Source organism: Gadus morhua, chromosome 18 (genome assembly GCF_902167405.1).
Source record: "Gadus morhua chromosome 18, gadMor3.0, whole genome shotgun sequence".
Taxonomy (NCBI): Eukaryota; Metazoa; Chordata; class Actinopteri; order Gadiformes; family Gadidae; genus Gadus; species Gadus morhua.
Window position 1 is genome coordinate 18724188 of NC_044065.1, and position 21887 is coordinate 18746074.

General features: G+C 45.9%; 1 protein-coding gene across 2 annotated transcripts in view; it reads right to left on the minus strand.

The window, feature by feature from the left end:
- LOC115530779 (protocadherin-15) overlaps positions 1–21887 on the minus strand; it is a 227544-nt gene that overhangs the window by 39040 nt on the left and 166617 nt on the right. The window contains exon 37 of one of the 2 annotated variants that reach the window (XM_030339518.1): positions 18107–21363. The exons of the other annotated variant lie outside the window; for it this stretch is intronic. Within the exon in view, the coding sequence (XP_030195378.1) occupies positions 19656–21363 (1708 nt within the window). The 3' untranslated portion in view covers positions 18107–19655. Of the gene's footprint in view, positions 1–18106; positions 21364–21887 lie in introns of those variants that run through there. 2 annotated transcript variants of the gene reach the window in all.

The following is a 21887-nucleotide window of genomic DNA, read 5'->3' on the forward strand; positions in this document are numbered from 1 at the left end:
TGGGCCACTCCAACTCTACCCTTCCCCAACTAGACTGTCCCCTACTGGACCACTCCAACCTTACCCTTCCCCAACTAGACTGCCCCCTGCTGGACCACTCCAACCTTACCCTTCCCCAACTAGACTGCCCCCTGCTGGACCACTCCAACCTTACCCTTCCCCAACTACAGCGCCCCCTACTGGACCACTCCAACCTTACCCTTCCCCAACTAGACTGCCCCCTGCTGGACCACTCCAACCTTACCCTTCCCCAACTAGACTGCCCCCTGCTGGACCACTCCAACCTTACCCTTCCCCAACTACAGCGCCCCCTACTGGACCACTCCAACCTTACCCTTCCCCAACTAGACTGCCCCCTGCTGGACCACTCCAACCTTACCCTTCCCCAACTAGACTGCCCCCTGCTGGACCACTCCAACCTTACCCTTCCCCAACTAGACTGCCCCCTGCTGGACCACTCCAACCCTACCCTTCCCCAACTACAGCGCCCCCTGCTGGACCACTCCAACCTTACCCTTCCCCAACTAGACTGCCCCCTGCTGGACAACAACAACCCTGCCCTTCCCCAACTACACCGCCCCCTACTGGACAGCATCAATACCAATCCAACCCCGACTCTCGATCACCCCCTGCTAGAAGAATTATCCCAGTTACTAAAAAAGTTAAGAAGACAAACCTCCCCGCACCCGGCCTTCAGTGCACGGGCGTCCACAACCCCGACCACCCCCATTTGTCGACCTACACCATTAAGGCAGTACAGAGAGACACACTAACACACAGTACAGAGAAAGGAAATAGAGAGTGTGTTCAACTGAAAGCGTGTGATGGCCATACGCCATAAAATACCACATATCCAAGGAATACAGGTAGAGCTCTGTTGAGTTTTCAGGCTTTGATAAATTTGTAGTTCCCCGTCTGCCATGTTTGAAGTTCTTTGTAGTCTCTGTCCGTAGGTTTCACCTGAACAACCCCTCTGCTGGCCGAGAAAAGGAACTACCACTGGTTTCTCCAACACCCAGCCCCCGGAGCACGCTCGCTTCAAGGCGTTATGGCCGCACCCAAAGAAGGAGGGAGACACGCAGGGAGAGAGAGCGTGTTCTCCTGAAGGAGGGAGAGAGTCACAGGGAGACACGCAGTGGATATTCACATTATGGCTAATTTGTTTTTCTTTAAGTTTAGTTTTTATTTTGTTTTTTGTCTTCCTAGGACCACAGTAATGATAATCTAATGCAATTGGACTAAAGAAGGTGTTGCTATTAACTAAGTGATTATTATTATTTTCACACAGGAAAGAATAATTGAATAAATATGGATATGATAAAGATGAGGATAATAATTAAAAATATATACATAAAGTAAAAACGTAATCTTGATAAACTGTACAAGTAGGACTACACCAATTAAAATATAGGGTAAATCTCTTTGGTCAAGGATGACGGGGATTGGCGCTACATCTGCTGGGAAGGGATCCTACATGCTATGTTGTCAATTTGGTGGGTTTACCTTTCAAATGCCACTACTGCTGTTGCAACACTTTAATAATTTTAACTCTGATAAATGCCTTTTTGTTTTATAGTTTCCCTGAGGTGTATCTTTTACGCACACACACGCTGCATAGGGCAGAAGCGGCTGAAGACTCTGTCTCCATCCCTCCACCTTGCGATCTATACCACCATATAGGTGGGGATTGATCGTATCCCAGGTACGGCATCCTGCAGCGAGCCAGTATGGAAGGCTGGTTAGCCAACGACGGGTAAGATCCCACCTTGACACCCGGGACGACCTAAGGCAGGCACAGTCACGATTACTTGGCAGAGTCGCTGTGGGCACTGGCTTACTTGATCATGAAGTCACAAGCTGCAACAATCATAGGAAGTGCCGGGTGGGGTGTAGGGTGGAGGAGGAACAGGAGTCAGATATGTCAGCTCTTGCAGCAGAGGTGGTCTTGGAACGGGGCATGTCGCGTTTTATTTTATTTTATTTTACCTTTGTGGTATAGAAGGCCACTAACGCATGTACGTTTTTTCGGTTTAGTGCATGACTTTGGAACAGCGTGGTTTCAGGCGGCTGATGGTAAACCCACCCATATTGGGCTTTGGATTTGGACATACTGGTTTCGATTTCCCTTCCCAAAAGATTGGCTTTAATTTGCTGATGGTTAAGGTTAGACGTTTCGACGTTGGTTGTACCAACGGCGTTCTTAGATTTGCTTATCATTTAATGCGCATGGTTTGGACCATTGCCCAAGGGGGGAGGTATTGAGGAGAATTTAAAAAAAATAATAATAATAATAATAATTAGAAAACAAGGTTTTTCTTCACCATACTTGCAAACAATGATTGACATCCAGCTAAATGAGTGTGAAATACAGTGTTCAACAGATGGGTAGAAGCAGTCCCATCAAAAGACCAAAGTGCGACTACAGTAATCAAGTTTCTGACTAGAGAAGTCAAGACACGGTTTGGAATTCCGTCAGAAATAAGCTCAGACAAAACGTTTATTCAGAGAACACTCAAACAAGTGATTCAACATTTGCATGTCAAATAAAGACTAGATTACGCCCCAATCCTCAACCACAAGGTATGGTGGAAAGAGGAATGGGACGCTTAAGACAAAGATTAACAAAATTAAATTAGAGTACTAAATTAAAGGACTAATGCACTACGACTGACACTAACGAGTTATCGCATGAAAACTAACAGAACGACGCATCTAACCCCGCATGAAATGTTTACGGGTCGACCAATGCCTTCACTTAACATTCGAGGGTCCCAAAAGGGACTTCCATTAGAGTAATTAGAAATAGAATTAAGGAAAATATGTTTGAACATCTAACTGTTGTACATAAGTTTGTAATTCCAGCAAGAGAAACACAAAGTTCCAGGGCCAGAGGAGGAGCCAGATGCAGACACGCCCGGAGCCGACCAACTACCCAAGGATGATGCCATCAGATTTCGGCAGGGTTTGAATCAGTCCTGTTTTGGTGGTCCACTATTAACAAAAATGTTGATTGGATAAATAATATATACTATAATCAGCAACGGTTTGTCAATTTTTCCACGGATAAGGTCAAGGGACTATATAGATATAGATATGCTATTGGCAGAGCAAGGAGGGGTGTGTGGGATGATAAGGATGACATGTTGTACTTTTATCCCCAATAACACAGTACGGATGGTTCGGTAGCCAGGGCGCTGGCAGGGTTACAGTCCCTCAGATTAGAGTTGGCAGAGAGCTCCGGCATTAATGACCCCTTCACAGGATGGATGGAGAGCCCAATGAGCGATGGGCGCTACAGGTGCAGCAGGTGCCATCCAAGCTTACCTGGGGATCGAGTATACACCGGAGAGTTTGGACGAGGGACCACCAGAGGGGCCCGACCTGATCTGGCTGGAGAACATAGAATAGACCTCCTGCACCATTGTCCAAGAGCCCCCACGCCATGCAGCGCACCAATACATGAAGATCCCCCCCCCCCTTTTCCCATCCCAGCCACTGCAAACGGACCCCACCACCAACTACAGAGGTAATTTCCGACCCAAACCCCTTGGCCGTCACCCTGACACTGACTAGCCCTTACACACACACAATCACGTCTGAACCAGGCCCAAAAGACTGTCTCTGGCCTGGGGAACGATGAAGCCTGAATCGACATCATTCAGTATGGATACCAGCCCTGGATTGTGGTTTATGCTGGGATTGATAGTGTGGTAGAACTTTTCATTTTTTCCAGGCAATGTTAAGTGATTTTGTGCTACCTTCCATAAAAGCGAACGGTGCTGTAGATATCTGTGCAGGAAAACCATGGTCGGACAGGATAGATGGTGAACACTAGCATGTTGTGGTTATTTGATAATTTTTGTGGTGTTGACTTTCAATGCATGCTGAAAGTGTAGGACTTTGCGTCACATATATTTAGAGTTATTTGTTGTGATTTTGATTCTTATTTTGTTTATGGTTACACCTATATGTATGCCCTTTTGGATTTACTTATTGATTTACTATTTGATTATTGATTTCTTATTGCTTTGCTATTTACTATTTGGTTAATGATTTCTTCTTGCCTTATTACTGATTATTGATTTACTATTTGATTTATTAGTGCTTTACTATTTCATTATTCATTTACCAATCATTAATTGTTGACAGTGGTCTGTATTTCCTGTGCAAACTTTGACTGTGAGTATGGCCTCCCTCACCCTGCACCCTTTGACTTTGAGTACGAGCTCCCCTACACACTCCCAACCTACGCCTCCGAAGAGACACTCCCAGCCCCCGCCGACGACTGTGTCCCCGCCGAGCCGGACATCTACCCGTGAGTGCGAGTGGCCTCTCCAGGTGCACGGCCCCGGTGTCCTGTTTCCACCACCGTAGGCTGAGACCCCACCGCGACACCCCCTTCCCTCTCCCCCCCCCCCGCCTGTGACGTGCTAGTAACCTCTCCAGGTGGGCTGCCCCATTCCCGTCCCCGCCAACGGCATCACCCCCCCTCCCACCTGAGGCACCCACGACGCCCGGACCAGGGATCTGCGTTCCGGTACCAGGGGCTGCGGCCCGCTCCCTTAAGGCTTGAGGGCACCCCTGGCTGTATTCGCTTCTGTACGCTTCACTGTTTTTAGCCGCTCCCATATCTATGCCCGCGTCTACGCAACCGACGCCGGGAACGTAAATGTTGTTGTTTATATCGCTGTCCCACTAGATGGAGCTCGGGGATACACACGGGCGAGATTCCAGGGGCCTTGATTGCCCGTTTATCAGATGAGGTCCTGAGCGCAGTTGAATAAAAGGGTCTAATGCTCAGGTGGCGCCTTGCGACCACCTGCCCGTGATGACGCTCAGGACTATTCCGTGGTTTCAGTTGTTCCCGTGCCCCGAGCCTACCCTGGATACCCCATGCGTGTGATCGCTTATTCTTACACGACCAGTCAACTCCTCCTCACATCCTTAGTGTGTGGTCATCTAGGGATGGGTTGAGGGGGATTGCCATTCGTTATCTACCTCATATCTTTCTGATATTATCGCTATTATTTAGGGACACGTTTCATGGTTACATTTCTTTCCTGTGATCGTTAGTGTTTGTGTGATTGTTGCATTTTTATATTGTTATTGTTTTCTGTTCGTCTTATTGCTGCTTTTGCTGATACTGTTATTGTTTGGAGTTTGTTTTATTGTTGCATTTTGTTGTTATTGTTATGTTTGGTGTTGGTTTTGTTATGTGGCCAGCTTTGTTGTTGGTTGTTGTTTTTGATATTTGTTTCTGTATTATTGTATGTTCGTGGTATGTTTTGTGTATTATCTGCTGCTAGTATTGTTGGTATTGTCTGCTCGCGATGTAGGGCCGGGGTGTATGCCACCCCCTAGGTGGGGTGTGTATGGCATGCCCATGTCTGAAGCATGGGTGGCGTTTCTCCCACGTGGTTCCCCATACACCCGGTCCAGCGAGCTGTTTTCGTCCCAGGCTCATGGTTATTTGTTTTTATGGTCATTTGCCTTCTTTCTGTTACTTCTAATAATGTTATAATGGTAGTCCCGCGCTGGAGTCCTATCCCTCGTACCCCTAATGAGTAAAAGTCGTCTTGCGACGACTTGAGGGGGATATGTTGGGCAAAATAACCTGCTGAGTACATCACATGTACATTATAAATATAGCTAACTCCTACCCTAGCTTAATGAGCACATCACATGGCAGTCACCTTACAATATAGTCAACTTTTAACACATAACACATACATGAGAATATAGTCAGGTCAGGGCCGGAGCCAGGGCCCCATTTCTCCTCCCGGCAGATGGTAGACACTCAGACAATGCACCAGTCATCCTCAAGAACGGGAGGGCCACAACAGGAGATGCTCTGAAGCTCTCCCCCATGAGGAGGAACACAAGAAGATATGCATGCATATACTAGTGCCTGGGAGCCAAGGTCAAGTAAAAACACACAGAACCACACACTTCTCAAACGCACACACCTCATCACGAGGAGATACAGCATAAGACTGTATCACACTGAGACTCTTCACCTTCTTCTGAAGCAGACCTTCCACGGAGGCGAAGCTCCGGACGAACCATCAGCGCTGATTAGGGACTTAGACATATTCGATTTCTCACGCTTATGACTCTGTATAACCGTTGCCACTTTACTTAATAAATCCAAGGTCCTCGTGCCGACAGACTTTATTACCTCTCCGTCTCATTTCATCTGCTCCAGTAACTAGACAGACCGTTTTTCCCTTCACCTTCGGACCAATGGGTTCCGTTTTCGGAACATTGAACCGTCGGTATAGTGGCATGTCGATCTAATGGGAAATATTTCGGACCATTGAGACGTCGGAACAATGAGGCGTCGGCACCTGATTACAAACGTCAGCAAATGTATCATCCAATGGGAGGTTGCAGCTTCAGCGAAAGGCTAGCAATACTTTTAGTGCTGGCCCCGCCGGTCCATCTAACCCAGCTGTGACACGTTATTCAGCTGAGCTCAGCCTTACAAATATTAGGAATTCTGTTGTGCTGAAAAAAATATGGAATTAAGATGCATTCAAACACAAATTAATGTAAGTTTTAAAAAAATATGTATATATTATTCGGATTTTGACAGGGCCAACAGAGAAGGCCCTGCTGGCCCCGACGGCCCATCACTGATCATATCGCACACAACTGCATCTGTGGCGGTGCCGCGACCCACCTAAAAAAGTGGACTTGTTAGTCCAGCAGGAACTTTCACAAATGTTCTTTCTAAGTGAAGCCAACTGATTGTGGATTATCAGCGTGAGCGTAGCTATGAAGTTAGGTGCCCAATTTAGTACAGGAAAGGACTGAACTCAATTTAGGAATCCTCACCTATGCTGCTAATTTTTACATTTAAAAAAAAGAAAATAAGCTGAAATGTGTCTTAAGGTATCATTTTACTGCTTAAATTACTATTACCTACTTGTTATTGATTTGTAACCAAATTCACTATATTACAGGTTCCATGTGAAATTTGCCACCTGTGCTGGCACTGCTGGATGTGTTCTTTCTTGCATGTAGTCTGATTATTGGCTCCATGTAATCCATTGCATCATGCAGATGTCCTTCAATAAGCCAATAAAAAGACAGCCTTCCTCACTACCTCTTCACACATTTCCAGACACAGCTCAATAGAGAGTGAAAGAGTCCAGCAATGTTCTTGCGCTCCGTTCTCCTGTGTGGCCTGCACGCCCTCGCCCTGGCAGGTCAACTTACCAAGCCTTCAACTGACTCCAATGTGAAGATTGAGCGCGGCTCCTGTCCGTCTTTCTGGAATGAATTTGACACAGACTGCTACAAATATATTGGTAGCCAATTGACCTGGGTCAAAGCTGAGCGCCACTGCCAATCTTTGGACGCACACCTGGTCTCCATCCATAGCTCCGAAGAAATGAAATACATTACCGCGCTGATAGAGAACTATGACCCGACCAAAAGCTACCACTGGATAGGATTCAGTGATGTGCATGAAGAAGGCTTCTGGATGTGGAGCGATGGGTCCCCAAGTGACTTTGCTTTTTGGTACCCGACAGAGCCAAACAACAAGTATGGAGCTGAAAATTGTGCCCATATAACATTTTGGACGCCGAAGGATTGGAATGATGCGCCGTGCAATTTGGCTTATTCTTCTGTTTGTAAACTTCGTAAAACCTATCCATAGGGTCTATGACGGTTTATTTGAACAGTAACAATAAAAAATATGGCCAATTAAAGAACTGTATCTTTCATGTTTGATTTACTGAGATTTCTTTGCAAACATGAGGTGGATTAAACTGAATGTTTTCCGATTTTCATTAATTGTTTATAATATTGTTATACCATTTATTTTGAGCATTATTTAACTTTGACAGTGGGACTTACAATAGATTACTATTACTAAGGTAGTATTTTAGCCGTCGGAAATGTTAATTCCCTTATGTGAATGAGGAGTAGAAAGTCAGCACTTCGTGTTGATTACGCTTCGGTCTGCATTTGCATGTCATTAAGTGGCACCCTAAAATCAGCCTGTTGCCTTTTGTTCACTGAATGGTTCAAACATATTTAAATGTTGGCACTGCTTTGCAGAGTCATTCAAGGTGAACACTAAATTATAGGACTTATCATAACCCTAAAAGTACACATCAAACAATAAATTACAAAAAATGAGTTTGCAGCTACACAGGTCAAGCGTATGTCACGACCACCTGGCTCAAAGCAGCTGTGACATGAAAATGGGAGACCACACTATAGCTAAAGGTTCAATGATAAATATGTTTATTTTAACATTGATAGAATAAAGACAGTACTGTAAAAAGAAAAGGTGTAGTGCAAAGTATTTCAAGGAGTGATCAAACCAAAAGGTGTAAAACGCGACGTGTGTGTGGAGCAGCTGGCAACATGCTGGTGTTGGGAAAAATAACCTGCTGAGTACATCACATGTACATTACAAATATAGCTAACTCCTACCCTAGCCTGATGAGCACATCACATGGCAGGCACATTACAATATAGTCAACCCTTGCTCTAACCCAACGAACACATAACACAAACATGATAATATAGTCAGGTCAAGGCCGGAGCTGAAGGCCCCATTTCCCAACCAGGCAAATGGTGGACACTCAGACAATGCACCAGTCTTCCTCAAGAACGGGAGAGCCACATTAATTTATCACACAGGAGACACTTCGAGGGGCTCTCCCCCGTTAGGAGGAACACAAGAAGATACACATGCATATACCAGGGCCTGAGAGCCACATTAATTTATCACACAGGAGACACTTCGGGGGGCACTCCCCCGTTAGGAGGAACACAAGAAGATACACATGCATATATCACGGCCTGAGAGCCAAGGTCAAGCAAAAACACACAGAACCACGCACACCTCAAACGCACACACCTCATCGAGAGGAGGATACAGCATAAGACTGTATCACACAGGGACTCTTTTTTTTTCTTCTGAAGCAGACCTTCCACGGAGGCGAAGCTCTGGACGAACCATCATCGCTGATTAGGGACTTAGACATATTCGATCTCTCACGCTTTATGACTCTGTATAACCGTTGCCACTTTACTTAATAAATCCAAGGTCCTCGTGCCGACAGACTTTATTACCTCTCCGTGTTATTTCATCTGGTCCAGTAACTAGACAGACCGTTTTTCCCCTCACTGGAAAGAGTAGCCAGCAGAGTAACCACCAGGTACACGGGAGCAGCGAGACAAAGAGACCCGGCGTCTATTAGCCCAGATCTTCTAATAGGGTAGAAGATCCCTGCACCAATGGCACACCAATGGCATATGCTCGGCGGATGGAGAAACAGCAGGACAGAACAAAGGTCCTGGGCTCCACCAGGCATCAGACAAGTGGTGCTACTGGGAATGACCAGCAGGGTCTTAACACATACAACCGCGTTGTCTGATTACAGTTTAATTCATTTTTTCGGGACGGTCGATAATTTCGACATTAAGTGTACATATTTTTCATTTGAAATTCGTCCCAGCCTTTATACCACAGATACTCTAGTCTAGGGTCTATAGCATATAACCGCGTTGTCTGATTACAGTTTAATTCATTTTTCACAACCTACCAGCTCTCGGTGTGAAGACAAGTCACCGCGCCATTCGTTTCAATGGGGATCACGACGGTCCATATACTTTCAACATTTACATATTTGTAATTTTAAATTCTTCCCAGCCTTTATAACACAGATACTCTTCTAGGGTCTATACTAGTCACAGACATGCATGGCGCAACAGCCCTTCCTTTTGGTTCTGAACGGGTAACTACAGTTACTTGCAATCATACATATATCATACATATATCAACATTACTCTTTTTTTGCGGGAGATAGTGGTATCCCATAATCCTTTACGGCGGCAATATTTAAAGCAACATGCCACCGACGAAGACACCACGCGAAGACGCAATTGATAATAATGGATACCAATTCCAGAAACATAATTATTTGAATATAAATGAATTCATTTATTGCTGGTTAGTAAGCACATAAAATACACCATAATAAAATGCCAACTTCATATTTAAGAAAGACTACTGGGGGCAGTTAATTTCAACATCAACATAAGTTTAGCCTCTTTTTTTTTCACATGTGAATTGGAATTCAAGTGGCCTAAAATATTCCGGTTGGTCAAGTCCAACCTAAGTGATTCTCACTGTTGGCGATAACCTGATTGAAAGCAATACGACAAGAACGCATGGATCAAAGAGCGCTTGTTTTAGTCTATCTTCGGAAAATTGTAGTTTCAAACTAGAGGCGATAGAGGTCAGCACAACCGCCGTCTAACCCAATTTTAAACAGTGCTGTCTTTTCCAATGTTCGAAAGGAAGCACCTTTTCATCTCTCCTTGACCCGATGACGTTTTCCTCAAAGGTTAAGGATAGGAGGCATAAAGGATAGGAAATTTGACTATTTGTAGAGGCCCCTGGCAGTAGCTTTTTGAATATCCCACTGAAAATGTAAGTGGGATATTCAAAAAGCTACCGCCAGGTGTCACCATGCGTCAGCTCTATATACAAATATATATTTTTGGATTTGTTTTGGGTGAAACCCCGCCCCCTGGTGGCGGAGTTGTTCACTGCAGTAGTTAAGCTACTTTGTCTGTGTCCCGGCTCATTTTGTATCTGTATTTGTATTTCATAACAAACTTATTTCTGCATTAAAAGAACAGAATTCCCTGCAGGGTTCCTTATGATTTAAGTTCATTCACCAACTCCAAAATTGGTTTGTTTGTGTGTGTGTGTGTGTGTGTGTGTGTGTGTGTGTGCGTGTGTTTGTGCGTGTGTGTGTGTGTGTCTGTGTGTGTGTCTGTGTGTGTGTGTGTGTGTGCGTGCGTGCGTGTCTGTATCTGTGTCTGTATCTGTGTGTGTGTGTGTGTGTGTGTGTGTGTGTGTGTGTGTGTGTGTGTGTGTGTGTGTGTGTGTGTGTGTGTGTGTGTGCTCGCTTTTGTCTGAGTGAATTTGTGTGCACTGTACAGGAAATGTTATTAGCTTTGGAGCGGGCTCTGAGACACTCAATAAACCACTGCGTATCTCTTTCTCTTACGCTCTCGCTCCATTCACTCCTTCCCTCTCCATCTCCCCACCCTTCCCCTCCCTCCATCCTGCTTCTCTTTCACACTGAAAGACGGTACATCCCCATCCAATCATATCTTTCTGCAAGTCCTCCTCCCTGGAGTCTACTTTTAAATGTTTTCCTTTCTACTTTTTATATCGCTCTTTTTTTTATCCAGTTCTCTCATTCAAGAAGTCTTTCAGTCAATATCCAACAAAGTTTCTCATCTTTCCTGTATGCACAATTTATTAATTTTAGAGCATTGAAACAAGCAGTGCTTCACACGAAGCAACCCACCAAGCAGAGACAGCGACGCTGACTATCGTGAAACCCTGCACACTACTCGTTATTAATAGCAGCCGGTCTTCCCCTCCCCTGTCCTACATCACAACACAAACACAAACACGACGCATCACAAGCTGTCAGTGTCAGAGGGGGAGCTTCTACAGGGTGTGTGTGTATGTGTGTGTGTGTACCTGTGTGTGTCAGGGATTAAAATTAACAACGTCCCGGGGATGTAATTAATTGTCATCGGGTGGATCAATATTCTCTCTCGGGTCGACCTCGGGACGAAGAGATTTTTGTGGGCCCTGAATTAATTTTTCTGTTTAAGTTTTCAACACTTTCTGCATGTATAATATAAAAAGGTAAATGGAAAAAGGACTGAGCTTCGTTCAATTCAATCAATACAACTCAGTTAATGCAGTCACTAATGGTGGAGTACTGGCAGAAGGTCAAGTAGACCACATTTCTGTGACTAAGGGTGTACTTACGATTTGGGACGGTTCAAAAGGTTTTTCGGGACGATTCCGGGTAGGTAGTACAAAAGGTTAGTTTTAACCCCTGGTGTGTGTGTGTGTGTGTGTGGGCAGATGTAGAAAAGCTGTTACATGCGGATGCTGTTCATCAACTTCAACTCCGCCTTCAACACAGTCATCCCCCAACACCCGGTGAATAAAATCAAAAAATCTAAATCCTCACTTGCAAGTGGCTACTGCATTTTCTGACCAACAGACCACAGACAGTGAGAGCTGGAAAAAAATCCTCAGAGATGTCCATCATGAACGCCGGGGTCCCCAAGCGGTGTGTCCTGAGCCTGCTGTTGTTCACTCTGATGACTCATGATTGCTGTGCCAGACAAAGCTCAAACCACATCATCAAATTCGCAGACGACACAACTGTAGTGGGCATCATGGGTGCTATTGAGAGCCTCCTTACCGGAAGCCTCTCAGTCTGGTACTGCAGCTGCCCTGCTGCGGACAAGAAGGCACTACAGAGGGTGGTGAGGGCAGCAGAGAAGATCACCAGATCAGCCCAACCATCAATCCAGGACCTGTGCCCGTCCCGCTGCCACAAGAGAGCCACCAGCACCCTCATCAAAGACGCCTCCCACTCAGCACACAAACTGGTCACCCTCCTACCTTTTGGCAAGCGCTACCGCAGCATGCGGTTGCAGGAGTACCAGACTCAGCAACAGATTTTTGCCACAGGCCATCAGACTCCTTAACTACCTCCAGAACATTCTGTGAAATTTCTAACTATGCTCTTCATATGGAAAATAACTTATTTGCACAATTCAAACATTATTTATATCCACCGGCTGGATCCTTCACGGCCCAACGTATCCCAAGATTCATTGCGCATTGGATTTTTCCAGAAATGGCGTCGGATAGAGTGGAAGCGGCAGTTGCAGCAAATTACATATTTAATGACAAAACTATGTAAAAACACTTTTTTATGATAAAATAAAGTTGGGACTACCGGTATTTTAAATTTGTATACATATAACGTTAAACTAATTAACGTTACATTTAACATAATTATTATATAGCGGCTCCATATTTCTCCTCCGCCGTCCGGTTTGAACCGCAGCTGTCAGGGTTGCTAGGTGACAGGAGCGGCGCGTCGTCACGCAAGGTAAAGGGTGTTAACGGCTTGTGACGCAAACCTGAAATGCTCCGTAGGCCAGACCGTCTCATTTAAAAACGTTTGTTCGGCCTTTGCTCCGGCCTTCAGGTTCTACGAAGGCCACACCTTCATAGACCGCGTCCTTCCAAGGATGCGTCCCCTGAATTGAGACACAGCCAAAGTTATAATGTTGTGTTGATTGATGACCGACTTCAACAATCGTTTGAGAATGAGGAGTGAGGAGCTGAGTCTGACTGACTCGGCTGAGAACCGTGCATTCCATGATTCAATTCACAACAGCCAATCAGCGTTCAAACGGCCAACCGTTCCCTGCAGTGCAGTCCGGAGTGAACCGCAGCATGGAGGAGAAAGTGATTGTTGCCGTTTGCGACTCCGGGAGCTCTATATATAATATAATATAATATATAATATCACGGTCAAAAGCTGTGTGCGCCTCCGGATGGCTGTAGCGGGGGGAGCTCTCGTGGAGACAGGGCTTTGCAGGGTTTGTTGTAGTTACCGGCGTTGCTGTGGTTGTCTAATTAATACTTCATTTACTGCCTCTTCCGTGGTCATTACAATATTATGAAAAGACTGTGTCGGAGAACGTTCTCCGACGTCTCTCCCTTTTCCACAACAAGTAAAGAGACATGCAATGGTGGTTATCTCGGCCATGGTTGAGAATGAATTGGCATGAAGAAAGCCCGCGCAGTGACGAACAGGGGATTCTACCCCCTCGGTTTCACACAAGCAAGGCAGGGAAATTGCCGGCAGTGGCAGTATAAAAAAGCCTAATGTGTGTGCACTGTATAGGAAATGTTATCAGCTTTAGATGCGGACTCTGGGACACTCAATAAACCACTGCGTCTCTCTCAGCGTATTCACTTCTTCCCTCTCCATCTCTCCACCCTTCCCCTCCCTCCATCCTGCTTCTCTTTCACACTGAAAGACGGTACATCCCCATCCAATCATATCTTTCTGCAAGTCCTCCTCCCTGGAGTCTACTTTTAAATGTTTACTTTCTTTACTGTTCTTTCGGTATCGCTCTTTTTTTATCCAGTTCTCTCATTCAAGACAAGTCTTTCAGGCTTGTCCAACCAACTTTCTCTTCTTTCCTTTATGCACAATTTATTACTTTTAGATCACTGAGTGTCACACAGAACCATCATAAACTGAAGAATTTGCTGCTATCTTCACAAAAAAATGGTACAAAATACGAGATATCATTCAATCCTCACACGAAGCCACTCACAAAGCAGAGATAGCGACGGTGACTCTCATGAAACTCTGCACACTCCACGTTATTAATAGCAGCCGGTCTTCCCCTCCCCTGTCCTACATCATACAACAAACATCTTAACACCAACACGACGCATCACAAGCTGTCAGTGTCAGAGGGGGAGCTTCTACAAGGTGTGTGCGTGTGTGTGTGTAGGCAGATGTGCGTGTTCCCATGGAGGCTGGGTAGAGATGTTAACCAGAAATAAATACTACTTGAATGGATCCTACTTTCCCTCTCAGGGCCATTTCAGATCTATCACTTTTCTACTTCACTATCAACTAACACTTTTCAACACTTCACAGCCTAAAAACGATCGATCACTATAGAGAGAGGTTTTCAACTAAAAAACCTATGCTTGATCAATGTTTATTAATATGCTTATACATACTGTATGTATATTTTTAGTGGGCCAATATTTTTCCACCAAGTGTAATTAGCCATTGCAACCATTTTTCAAATATACCCATTAGTGACATCACAAATGGGAGTTTCCACCAAGTATTAATGGTGGCGGACTAAGAGGTGGTATGGTCCACTGGGTAAGCTGGTAGGTTGATCGGTTTATGGGTGGATTCACACCTGCCTGGTTTGGTTCGAACTAAACCAAAGAAACCCCTTGTGCAGACCTTTTGGGCTGGTGTGAATACAAACCATCAAACTCTGGTGCGGACCAAACAGCCTGTCCGAGACCAAGCCGGAGAGGTGGTCTCGGTTCGCTTTCAAACTAACCCTGGTGCGGGTCGCTTGAGATGTGAAAGCGACCGCACCTCGGTTCGATCCAGCTCTTAAAATCATACGCCTCTTTAGACGTAGCAGGCTCCTGTAGCCGCGCACATTATGGGAAATATTGTTTGATTAGCCGTAACTCAAGATAAGAAGCACATGCTTATCGAGTTCGATTGGTCCGCAGATCAATGTATATCACGCTGGATATCCATGATTGTTTAATTTCTCTTTTCGTTCAGTCTTTCAATCATTTGTCCAATGATAGAACGATCTTTGACCACATGGGTTTGTTTACAAATTCTGGGACTGTTGCGAAAATTGCAATGTGAAAAGGAACCGCACCAAACCGAATAGCAAACATTGTATTTGGTCCGGACCAAAGACAGCGAACTAAAGGACTTTCCTTGTGTGAATACAACCTATAATATATATGGTTGAAAAAGTGACACCAACGGGTGGAAGCATATTAATTTCTTATGGTAGAATTTCCTTGTTCTATGATCAGGAAAAATTTAACTAAAAGGCACACTTTGGTAGGCAAAGTTACAGGAAAATGTTTAAGAATAGAATCGTCTTTGTCCTGTGTGCAGTGCTAGTGGCAAGTCACCCTATTGTTACCCACAAGATCTCAGTAACTCTTACATATCGTCACTTTAAATCCCGTGAATGTATTTCTTGAATAGAGATATAGTAACTGGGGCTAAAGCTAACATTTAATCAGGAAAACCATATTCCCCTTCTATTCATCATCAATCTACGTCTGGGTTCTTAACTCTGTCTAGAATATCAATGCAGGCCCAACTTCATTGTCTCTCAACCAATGGACCTCCAATACAGTTGGTATGAACATACATCTCTCGTTCAGGCTCGTCTGTGGTTTTCATTGCCACTCATTGCAGATGTCAGCAAGCTTCTAACTCTTGTCATTATTCAGCTTAGTCATCGCCGCAAGCATGTCATTCAAGGCCTTTATTAGAGGTGCCTAATACATTGGACCACACTGAAACTGCTTCCACTTCCTCTGTTCCGGGCTATAGGAGCACCCATGTCACTGTAGGCTAAACCCAGCCACCTGCACTCAAACAAATATCTCAGCTAAGCGCCAAATATCTTTGAGTTGATCCAATCATCTTCAAATCATTGCAGATGTCATCAACACCAATGCTTCTGCCCAGTGATTAAGCAGAAGAAACACTTTCCGCCTCACCCTCTCATCTGAATACAAACAAAGGAAAGGCCTGGTACTAACGGTCGGTTCTGGCCTGGTACTAACAGTCTCTCTTGTGAGATATTTTCAGTCGTTGGAGGGCTAGCTCCTGCTGGATGTCTCGTGGTTTAGCCCTGGTGGACAACAGTGCTCTCATCAACACCACGCAGTCCTTAATCGATTCCCTTCAGCCCTACAGCTGACTGAATGCATGGAGAATCCAGGGACCTCCAGGTCTTCAAAACGACATCCCACCTATCTTCCCAAGTCATCAGAACCTCATCACAGACCATGTCACCCCGATTTTGAACGCATCCCAAATCTCTTATACTCAACACTCCGCCGTCTCCCACTTCTGGTAGGCCTTTCATTTGTCGAAGATTGACGTAACTCAATATCTTATTCTGCCATCACCAGCTTGTCATAAACGTCGATGCTGACAAAAAGATAACTGCATTATATCTACCAGCCTCACTTGACCAGGGATTGGTTTTATGTTGGTTTATCCCTCTATCCACAGAGAAGGGAAGCTTGAAACATAGCCTGGTCGGTGCTGTAGGGAGATTTATCTTAAAAAAGGGAAACATTTTGCATCATCACTGTGCTTTCAGCAGGCCACCACAAACATCTCTCAGGTCACCAGTCTGAACCGATTTGTTCGCACAGTGACTGTTTGCCTATAGACCGATACCAAGCAGTTTCATGCAAAAAATTCTTCCCAGTAGCACAGCTCATTCATTCAACCAACCATGATAGACATCAATTCAGCACCCCACTGACAGCCACTGCTTTCTCCTAATATCTGCAGGGCTCACAGGAAGGCCTATTCAAATCCTTCTGCATTTCAGATCAAGACGTACTTCAAACTTTCCAATTTACTTGGCTAGTCTGGCTCTCCTTCCAAGTGTTTGCAATATCTCTCCAAGATAGGGACAAGGGAGAACTCTTGATTTTCGGCATTTCTATCCCACATCATTCCACCGGCAGGTATCAATACGAGACTTTCCTCATTGCAACTGTCATGCCATCAATCTGATCAGGGAGTTATCTTCAACCGATATTACAGAATTTTAAAAAAGATCCAGACGAAGAAATATACATGTCAATGAACATGAGCAGCAAGGTTGCCACTCTCAGCAAGGAGGAGACGGGTCAAACTAGCAACCGTCCGGTTAAAAGTCAACCCACTCTACCTGCTGAGCCCCTGTTTAAATACACTGCCGGTTTTATAAAGTAATAATAATATAGGCTAAGTATTGCTATTGGTAATATGTAATACACAGAAACTGTAATTAATTAGGGATGTAACGATGCATTGTGAATCGGTTAAAACTCAATTTAAATGTGTGAAGATTAAAATCGGTTGAGATAAAAACAGCTACAGTGTGTGTTGATAGTGAAGATCCGTCTGAGCAGCCATGTACGCATTTAATGTTCGCGATTGAGTGTTAGGCTTCCTTTAGGACACCTATAGTATAACGCTACGGTGTGTGACGGATGTCATATACAACCTCGCATAGTAAGACGCTCATAACAGTTACAAAACGACAGTACCACAAAAGGATCATAAAGTTGGCGTTGGTTGTAACCAAGGGGAAAACACGCCCCCTTCTTTCCTAAAATCTCCGCCCAAAACAATTTTTTTGTTTGTTTGTTTTGGGCGGAGAACACCATCCACACAGTGTTCGAAAAGCCCAATTTTCGTGCGGAGACTGCAGTCCACCGCTGCCCAGACAGAGCTCCACACACACTGCCCAGACAGAGCTCCACACGTCCACACCCACACCGCTGCCTCTCAGTCAAGACGTCAGACTACGTCTGAAAAGGTTATCTTACATCACGAAAAGAAAGCCATCTGCGTTGGAAGCAGAATGGGAGTCACATTGTGTTTTGAGGAGAATGGCAAAATAATGGAAGGAGAAAATAAAATATGTTTATGTTAGATCGTTTTGATTAGCACCACTTTTATTAAAAAAACAACTAATGCTAATAATACTGATACTAATTTCCCAAATTTTCTTCCCAGCAAAACTACTTTATAAATCTGAGACTTTCTAAAGTTCCTCAAACGTTTTCACTCAATTGCTGCTAAAGAATCCCCACGAAGAATGACGGTTGAATGCAAAAGAAAATGCAGGCGACACATAAAAGGATATATAACACAGATTTGAGATTATAATGAAAGAAATAAAACAGAAGCTAGAATTAGATATAAATTATAATAACAGTTATAATAATAACGAAAACACATCAAAGGAAGATGGAGTAATTCAACAAAAAACACAAAATAACATGCATATTTATGATTGAAGTAAAATGCTCAGCTATCTAGAAATACTCAGCAAGGATGATTAATTTGGTTTGGCAAAACACAAACTAATGATTATGCATTAGCAACATGATTCACTTGTTTTCGCTGTACTTATCTTCAAAGTAAATGTTTTATGAAGCATTACAGGGGAACAATCTGCTATTTTCTAAAAATGATTATATTATTTTCTATCGTTATTTTCTTTAATGTTTTTCAAAACCACTCCCGGTACAAAACTTAAAACTGACTTGGGCTTTTTAGGTTGACTAAAACACAGACAGCAGCTCAGAATACAAAAAGCTAAAAGCAACCCTGTAAAGAAGAATCAATTTCTACACTTACTGTTTCTATCATCACAGTTACAGTTCTTTTTATCATCAGGTTTATGAGGGATTTGTTTTCTTGCCTTTTTTGTTCAGGCTTGTTAGCAATTATTATCCCAACTATGATGAAAGGGACGCAAAATCAAACTAGGCTTAGTTTTGACTATAATTCTTATAAATGCACTACTCTTTAACTTCATAGTGTTACCTTTGGGCAGTTTTTATAAAAATGTGCTCCTGGTCAGGCATCTTTGATCTTGGCCTTGTGTTTTAAAACCCCAATGGGACTACTCTGAAACAAACTGTAGCATAGCAGCCACTTCACTGTCATGGATCATAACTCATTGTCTCATGTGATGCTGAGTTATACTAGCAAATAACACTATGTTGACTCACTTCTGGGTCTCGATTAAAGGATGAATAACATGAAATGAAATGAGAATGGTTAAGCAAGGCCAGTGTATGTGACGGAGGAGGCCTTTGATAAACTGCCTGCCAAAGAAATATGAGAATCACTTGGGATTAAAATTGGATGAAGTTGAAATACTGAACTGGCAAGTAGCAAAAACACATGCAGTGCTGCTCCACTCCAAAATGGGGCCTTGTTCACCTTCTACCAAGTAGAAATCCTTGTTTCCTTTATAAAATTAAAACCAAAAACGTAAACGTGGAATTGCGAGCAGCCATCATTACGGATCCAAAGTGCCGATTTAAGCTTGACATCCCCGTAGAGACGAACGAAACACCTTCTGGACAGTCTACCATCGAGTGCTTCCCCCATCAGAGAGGTAGAGCAGATTACGCAGCAGTGAGAAAGAAAGAGAGAGCGAGAGATAGAGCAAGACTAGAGCACCGTAGACTGAGAAGGAAAGCGCTTCTCCAGTTCCTTCATGATGGAGTTCATGTTTCCAGTGGGCTGGATCTGAGGAGGCAACGGCACCGTCTCTGCCTCTCCTTCGGCCATTCCTCCTCTTACCCCTTCGCCTTCTCTCCCAGCGTCATCCCCTCCTCCTTCTCCTTCTCCACCGCCTCCTTCGCCTACACTCATTTCTATCACCACGTCCAGGGAGTCTATGGAGGCTTGGCCCTTCATGGCTCGCTTGAGGGGGACCGGCTTCTGGTCGATCTGGCTGAACATGTTGGCCACGGACTTCTCGATGGCGGCGATGTTGTGGATGTTCTTCAGGATGCCCTTGCGCTCCCGGCGCGGCTCCTCCTCCTGCGCCGAGGGCAGCGGCGGAGGGGGAGCGCGGAGGGACACGGGCCGCAGGGCGGGGGCCTCCGTCAGGGGGGGCAGGACGAAGGGGGAGGGGCGGTGCCGCGGAGGCGACAGGTGGCCAGGGAGGGGAGGCGGCGGCGGGGGAGGAGGATGGGGAGGGGGAGGAGGGGGAGAGGGAGGGCGAGGGGCTTGGACGGCAGGCACGGAATCCACGTGATTTGTGTGGGACGACGTGGTCGCGGGAGGACGAGGAGGAGGGGGTGGTGGGGAGGCGGAGGAGGGAGGGGTAGAGGGGCAGGGGGGTGGAGGAGATGAGGGATGGGGAGGCGGGGAATAAGAAGGAGGCGGAGGAGGAGGCGTGCAGGGAGGATCGGGGATGACCTCCAGGTGCACCTGGAACCTCTCATCGGGGCTCTTGCCGGCCGTCATGCTCGCCCCGAAGCGCCGCAGCACGGGAGGGGTGGGCTTGTGGCTGGGCGGGGGGGTCTCCTCCTCGTCATTCTGGGTGACGACAATACTCGGGGGGCCCTCCCTCCCCGGGCCTGGGCAGGGCCGGTGGGTGGGCGAGTCTCGCCACTGATGCTGGGGGGAATCCGGGAACGAGGCGAGGATGATATCCGACAGGGACCCCCGGGAGTCGCGGCACTGCCTCAGCCTCTTCTCCTGGAGGGCCTGCTGCTCAAAGTGCCGGGCCTGCTCCTTCACCGACAGCTTGGGCTCCTGGCCGGGACTGCCCACCAGCAGGTCCGAGTCCAGCCCGCGGTCGAAGCCGGAGTCCATCCCCGCGTCTTTGCTCTCGCCCAGCTCCGCCTTGAGCCTCTCCAGCTCCCACTGCACGGGGTCCATGACCACCTGCCGGTGCAGGCCGTCAAACACCTCCCGCCGGTGGAGCCTGGAGGGCAGGGTCCAGCTGTGGCCGCCACCGGCGCCCCAGCCGCTGACGCTGTCGCTGAGGCTGTGGCCCCCCGCGAAGCTGAGGTCCCCCCCGGAGAGGGAGCCGAACCTCCGCCAGGCGCCCCGGAGGCCCTTCCTGGTGGGTTCCCCGAAGGTCCCCAGGAGGTCCCTCCTGCGGCGGCTGCGGCCCCGGCACTCGGGGCTGCTCAGGGTGCCGTCCTCGTGGTACAGAGGGTTCTTGGTCTTCAGGGGGTTCTCGTCGGACAGGAAGGTGATGTTGGACTCGGACTTGGGCAGGTTGTTGAGGACGCCCCCGTTGGCGGTGCACTGGCGGTGCGTGGCGATGGCCCGCGTGGCGAAGTCCGACAGCAGTCGCTGGCGGTCGCCTTCATCCAGGCTGCCCACACTGCCGCCGCCCCCACCACCGCACACGGACCGGCTGGTTACCGGACGGGTGGAGGGACGGAGTGGTGGGTGGATGGACAGATGGGTGGATGGATGGAGGGATGGATGATATATTGATTGGGGAATGGATGGATAGATGGATGGATGAATGGGTGGGAAGGGGTTGGAAATGCAAAAGAAAGGTGGAATAAAGTGAGAATGGTAAAAGTATGAAAAAAGGCAAATGTGTCTTTAAAAACACATTATCAATTCCTAAGATGAATTATAGTTATTAATACATGATTAAACAGTGATTGAAATTACATTTGACAGATTAAGGCACATAACTAAATAAACGCTAGCTACCAGATCACACTACGAAAGTTGAACTACGAAAATTCACAACTTAGTCAGCGCATTCACATACATCGACACTACAAGCTTCAGCAGTGCTTCCTAAAATAGGTCTTCATGCTAAAGGCTTGATGGGTATTCCCCGTGAAGGGGGCTGCATAGCCAACCTTTATAGCCACATAACTATACTTTGTATCTATTAACTATTAAAACAAGAATATGAAT